The sequence below is a fragment of the Triticum dicoccoides genome, chromosome 1B (genome assembly GCF_002162155.2).
Source record: "Triticum dicoccoides isolate Atlit2015 ecotype Zavitan chromosome 1B, WEW_v2.0, whole genome shotgun sequence".
Taxonomy (NCBI): Eukaryota; Viridiplantae; Streptophyta; class Magnoliopsida; order Poales; family Poaceae; genus Triticum; species Triticum dicoccoides.
In genome coordinates, this window is record NC_041381.1 from 695,004,160 (window position 1) to 695,011,158 (window position 6,999).

General features: G+C 45.4%; 1 protein-coding gene across 1 annotated transcript; it reads left to right on the top strand.

The window, feature by feature from the left end:
* The first annotated feature begins 424 nt into the window (after positions 1-424).
* On the top strand, positions 425-2,255 carry LOC119313134 (protein tesmin/TSO1-like CXC 3). The gene is made up of 7 exons (XM_037588917.1): positions 425-494; positions 582-887; positions 1,123-1,207; positions 1,302-1,373; positions 1,489-1,555; positions 1,656-1,741; positions 1,864-2,255. The coding sequence occupies exons 1-7, from the start codon at positions 451-453 to the stop codon at positions 1,864-1,866; spliced, it is 663 nt and encodes a 220-aa protein (XP_037444814.1). The 5' UTR covers positions 425-450; the 3' UTR covers positions 1,867-2,255.
* The last annotated feature ends 4,744 nt before the right edge of the window (positions 2,256-6,999 follow it).

The window sequence follows — 6,999 nt, forward strand, 5'->3', positions numbered from 1 at the left end:
ATGGGCTGTGCTGTGGGATGTTCTGTTGGAATTAACTTACTGCATGGAGTATACTAGTACTTCCTATTTTGTTTGTTCCCAAGAAAGATTCTTGATGTGCTTTCGATGCTTTGCTGCTTTGTGATGATGAAAGCTGAACCTGAATGTCGATGGTATGTGTCGTCCAGAATTAGTTCTAGTGAATTGTTTGAGTTAGTTGTTCTTCTTTGCAATAATGAATTGTTGACAAGTTGGTGCCTCCTTCACAAATTGTGTAGCTGAACAGAAACAGTTCTTTTTCTTCACTTTTGATTTGTACTAGTTTTGTTTTACGGGCAAAAAAAAAAAAAAACTAGAGCTGATCGAATGACTGAATCGATTTATCTCCCAATCAAGTACCATCTGTTCGATACTACATACTTACAAAATTATGCATCGCGTTGCAGAGATACCTCGTCATTGGTGTCCACAATGTCGCAGACAACTTGCAACTGCCCCAACAAGTGTTTCCAAGGGTATGTGTACAAGCGCACACATTTAGAATGACCTGAACCTGATCTATCCAGTCAGCTGGTTAAGGCTAATTGCTTTGTTATGTGCAGCACTTGTGACTGTTTAATAAGGAATGCGTTATGCTGTTCGGGATGCAACTGCGGTGGTGACTGCCAGAAAGACTTGTCTCTTGGAACAATCAACCCGGCTGCTGCCCAAGGTACCACCCCAACGCTTGCCTCTGGCTCTTCTGCTGCCCAAGATACTGCTCAAACAGAACCGCTTGCCCCGAGCTCTTCTACTGCCCAAGGTATCACTCAACCACAACCACTTGCCCCGAGCTCTTCTACTGCGGCGGTGCCAAAGCCAGAGGCAGTGGTGAAGTGCAACTGCAGCTTTACCAAATGCCTAAACTGGTATGTTCAAACACAGTGGCTGAATTATCTGAACCAGATGTATCCAGTCAACTACTCCCTCCGTCCGGAAATACTCATCGGAAAGATGGATGTATCTAGACGTATTTTAGTTCTACATACATCCATTTTTATTAATTTCTCCGACAAGTATTTCCGGACGGAGGGAGTAGTAGTTAAGTGGTATATTAGTTGTCCAAAGCTGCCATCTAACTGTTGCTTGATATATTGCGTGCAGCCAATGCACATGTTTCAGGGAGGGTTTGAGTTGCATTATGGGACGCTGCAAGTGCTATGACTGCGAGAACAACGATGATTGGCTGGTAAGATATTCGTTAGAGGGCACTGCATTCATGAACACCGTGCTGCTCTGGTGTTTGCCAAGAACCTGAAACAAATATGTTGCACTTATTCCAGGCCGACGAGGATTACGTGGAGTGCGCGTGCAAAACCAAAAACTGCAAAACCGGAGCCTGCGGTTGCAACAAGGTGCACGGTCCTTCCTTCTTGTGTATTCGTGTCAGCATTATCTCCTTTGCAAAAGACTAGACATGCTTATTCTTTCTCTGATCCTGACTGAGGCTAGTTGGTTCTTGTTTTGAAGAAACTGAAAGGGTGTAACCCAAATTGCACGTGCATCGGGTGTGATAATGGCTACGGGATGAAAGAGGGTGTGTGCATGACACTTTCTTCTTTTATGTGTGTTGTTTCATTCGTAGCTTGGATAATCATGCTAGTGTATATCTCTGTTGCTCTGCATGTACAAAGCAGCTGATAAGTCCAATGCTGGACCGGGAGGTACGGGTGGCACAAGTGACGCCGGAGGCTCAGGTTCCAACAAGCAAATAAGAATCGGGGTAAGTTTGTGCTTCCACTTGCGTAGTTTGTTGAGAGAAATCATAGGTTAATTATGTGTGTGTCTGCCCCAATCTGTTGAGGGATAAGCAACTAATCCAGGTGATGTGCTCCTTTTGTGCAGTGATGACAGTAGGCTTGAGACATACCAGAGCATGATGCAAGTCACCTTACTTTCTTACCATCCTCAAGTCACCTCCTGTTGAGATATCTCCCACTGTAAAGCACAGCCAGGTTCCTGTAGATTCCTTGTAATGGATGGTTACTCGAAGCAAGCACGGCGAAAACTCCATGTTCCTCAGCCCTCAGGGGGCTCCAGTGGACCTAGATTGATCAGGCTGATACACTTTAGAACATATATATACTTCTGAGTCGCATAAGAATAGTTGCCGTCATCGGTTATGCTGCCCGGAAATGGGTGCTTCAGTTCGTTCTTATACATGCACAGTCTTGCAAAGGATTTCTCTTATACTTGAAGAGGATTCTGGTAGTATGAATATGGTTTGCAACTTTGCATATTCTGGTAGTATGAAGTGATATGGTTATTCTTTGTATAGACCAGTTACACAAGCAGCACTCTGGTTGCTTGCTTGGAACAAGAATGACATCTTAGAATGAGCGAAAGTATCAGGCGCACCCAATGTGGTGCTACCGCTCCAACAGGTTTAAAATGAGCATTGTTTACATATTCATTTTTGGCCCGTGGCAACGCACGGGCAGTCTACTAGTTTTATTAAAAAAAGTCTATTTGCGAATTGTGAATGTTCTAGAAAACCCCCAAAAAAAGTTAAGTTGTGGTAATTTGATAAGGCAATGGGTTGAGGCATAGCCTAGCAACCCGATGTATTTGTACAAAGGATCGATGAAATGACTTTCCGATGTATTTGTACAAAGGATCGATGAAATGACTTTGAATATTTATAGTCATGTATGTGCTCGATTGCAACAGAGTTGTCTCTTGCCTCTTTATCGTTCTAAGGCCACTCTCTTGCCTCTTTATCGTTCTAAGGCCCCGCGGGTACCCAGAATCCCGGAGATCGATCAAGAAGAAGGTAAGGAGCGAATGCTATTATGAACACAAGTGACCGAAAGATTTAGTATGGTTGCGGAAAGCCAATCCTTGAGGATCGATGTAGTCATTAAACACCCAACGTTTTTGCCCGAATATTTATTCTTATTAACCAAGATAATAAGGGACGGTTTGCCCGAATATATTTATTCTTATTAACTGAGATAATAAGGGACGGTTGGACAAATGAATTTGTTAACAAAGACTTGTTAGAGTCTTTATCGTAGTGCACATCCTCTCGCGGATTCGATAACTCAGGGTCACACCTTTGGGAAAAGGCCAGATGATACCTTACAATCTGAGTCTCCACAACACAAAGTACCGTCAATGCACAATCTCATGCAAGGTCGCGCAACTCATGTACCCCGCGGGATCTCCCAATCCGCGACAGTTCCAACATAGGGTATTCATTGCTCGTTCCTCCTCAACGGAGGCCACCGGCCAATTCAACTTCTGATGTAACTGACTTGCTCGGGAATCCCTTTCTTTGCTCTCTTACGTTCCTTCGGTGACACATACACTCGCGGGGGCGAGTGGAATAGCATTCCCTCCCCATAGTGGCAATGAACTGGCAACCATGCTCTTTGATGCATTTGGTTCCGTCACCCCCCACTAAAATACCCAATAGGGCTATGCGTAACAGATAGGGTTTTCAATGAAACATATTCATTGAACTAAACATGCCCTCAATTTCCTTTAATGAGTTGATATTATATTAATTGAATCCCCTCAACCCTATCCCCCCACCCCTGCACGCGCGAAGTAGTAGCATTCTTTCCTTTCAAAATGCACATCAGAGAGGTCTAACTTCTTCCTTGCTGCGGTCCCACCACCCACCATTGTTCCTGTCCTCCTCTCCTTTTGCTAGTGGCTTCAAGGGCCTCGCAGCCGAGAGTCATCAAGATCCTCATCCTCATCTTCGAGACCCGCACCACCCGACAAGTGCTTCCTAGGGACATATGTGTTCCAACCTCGACCTGCACCATGATACATCTGAAATGTATTTATAATTTTTGATTGTTTCATGTTATTATAATACCACTTTCGGATACTTTTTATAGCAATTTTATCATTTTTTTGGGCTAACCTGTTAATTCGGTGTCCAGAGCTAGTTGCCTTTTTCTGCTTGCTTTTGACTTTCCAGAAAAATCCATATCTACGGACCTCCAAAAACACCAGGGATTTTTTTCAAGTCCAGAGGATACCAAGAGTTGTCGGGATGGGCCGGGGGGACCCTGGCCTTCACGCGGCCTAGCGGAGCGACCAGGGGACCACCCGTGTGGCTTTGCCGTGTGGGCCCCTGTGCACCGCCTTACATCATTTCTTCCGCATATAAATCCCATAATTCGAGAAACCATCAGTACCATCTTCTCATGATTTTTCCCGCCACCGCAAGTTCATGTTCCAGGGAGATTCAATCTGGAGGCATGTTCTGGTATCCCGCCGAACAGTGAATCCATCACTAGAGCCATCTTCATCGACCTTGCTGCCACCATGACCATGCTTGAGTAGTTTCCTTAGGAGCTTAGGGTCCATAGCAGTAGCTAGATGGCATCCTCTCTCCCTTCTGATTCAATTAGCTGCCTCACATGATCGGGATCAATATGATCTAATCGGTGGTTGTGTTTGTTGAGATATGATGAATTTTCACTTTATGATCAGTTTGGTCATTGAATTATATTGAATCTTATGAAGTTTCTTTGTTGTATAATTAAGTAGCCACCTATGCTTTCAGATTTATTTGTCATCTATGGCAACAATTGATAGGTAGTTCTTCAGAGAGAGTTGTGCATGATAGTGAGTTTAATCTTGCGGTGATCTACCCCAATGACTATACGTATTGTATTGTTGCTATTAATGATAAAAAGATGGTTTGTTTATCACTCTTAGATGGTGGTTTTACTGTTTACATTATGTCATCATGCTTATTACAATGCTTTGTTTGACATGAATTTAATACTTTGAGATGCATGATGGATATCTGTCTTGGGTGGAGCATTAGTTGTGTTGGGGAACGTAGTAATTTCAAAAAAAATCCTACGCACACGCAAGATCATGGTGATGCAGAGCAACGAGAGGGGAGAGTGTGTCCACGTACCCTCGTAGACTGAAAGCGGAAGCGTTAGCACAACGCGGTTGATGTAGTCGTACGTCTTCACGGCCCGACCGATCAAGCACCGAAACTACGGCACCTCCGAGTTCTAACACACGTTCAGCTCGATGACGTCCCTCGACTCCGATCTAGCCGAGTGTCGAGGGAGAGTTTCGTCAGCATGACGGCGTGGTGACGATCTTGATGTTCTACCGTCGCAGGGCTTCGCCTAAGCACCGCTACAATATTATCGAGGAGGACTATGGTGGAGGGGGGCACCGCACACGGCTAAGAGATCAAGAGATCAATTGTTGTGTCTAGAGGTGCCCCCCGTATATAAAGGAGCAAGGGAGGAGGGGGCGGCCGGCCTAGGAGGGGGGGGCCATGGGGAGTCCTACTCCCACCGGGAGTAGGACTCCTTCCTTCCTTGTTGGACTAGGAGAGGGGGAAGGAAAGGGAGATGAGGAGAAGGAAAGAGGGGGGCCGACCCCCTTGCCCCAAACCAACTCAGTTTGGGCTTGGGGGGGCGCCCCCCACACTCCCCTTGCTGCCCTCTATTTCCACTAAGGCCCATGTAGGCCCATTAAGCTCCCGGGGGGTTCCGGTAACCTCCTGGTACTCTGGCAAAATCCCGATTTCACCCGGAACACTTCCGATATCCAAATATAGGCTTCCAATATATCAATCTTCATGTCTCGACCATTTCGAGACTCCTCATCATGTCCGTAATCACATCCGGGGCTCCGAACAACCTTTGGTACATCAAAACTCATAAACTCATAATATAACTTGAAGGAAATATGCCCTAGAGGCAATAATAAAGTTATTATTTATTTCCTTATTTCATGATAAATGTTTATTATTCATGCTAGAATTGTATTAACCGGAAACATGATACATGTGTGAATACATAGACATACATAGTGTCACTAGTATGCCTCTACTTGACTAGCTCGTTTATCAAAGATGGTTATGTTTCCTAACCATGGACAAAAGAGTTGTCATTTGATTAACGGGATCACATCATTAGGAGAATGATGTGATTGACTTGACCCATTCCGTTAGCCTTAGCACTTGATCGTTTAGTATGTTGCTACTCCTTTCTTCATGACTTATACATGTTCCTGTAACTATGAGATTATGCAACTCCCGTTTACTGGAGGAACACTTTGGGTGCTACCAAACGTCACAACGTAACTGGGTGATTATAAAGGAGTACTACAGGTGTCTTCAAAGGTACATGTTGGGTTGGCGTATTTCGAGATTAGGTTTTGTCACTCCGATTATCGGAGAGGTATCTCTGGGCCCTCTCGGTAATGCACATCACTATAAGCCTTGCAAGCAATGTGACCAATGAGTTGGTTACGGGATGATGCATTACGTAACGAGTAAAGAGACTTGCCGGTAACGAGATTGAACTAGGTATTGGATACCGACGATCAAATCTCGGGCAAGTAACATACCGATGACAAAGGGAACAACGTATGTCGTTATGCGGTTTGACCGATAAAGATCTTCGTAGAATATGTAGGAACCAATATGAGCATCCAGGTTCCGCTATTGGTTATTGACCGAGAATAGTTCTAGGTCATGTCTACATAGTTCTCGAACCCGTAGGGTCCGCACGCTTAACGTTACGATGACAGTTTTATTATGAGTTTATAAGTATTGATGTATCGAAGTTTGTTCAGAGTCCCGGATGTGATCACGGACATAACGAGGAGTCTCGAAATGGTTGAGACATAAAGATTGATATATTAGAAGCCTATATTTGGACATCGGAATCGTTCCGGGTGAAATCGGCATTTTACCGGAGCACCGGGAGGTTACCGGAACCCCCCGGGGGGTTATTGGGCCTACATGGGCCTCGAGGGAGAAGAGGGAAGGAGGCAGGAGGGGGCCGCGCGCCCCTCCCCTTCCTAGTCCGAATAGGACAAGGGAAGGGGGGCGCCGCCCCCCCTTTCCTTCCCCTCTTCCTCCTCTTCCCCCCTTCTCCTATTCCAACTAGGAAAGAAGGGAGTCCTACTCCCGGTGGGAGTAGGACTCCCCCCTTGGCGCGCCCTCCTTGGCCGGCCGCCTCCTCCCCCTGGCTCCTTTAT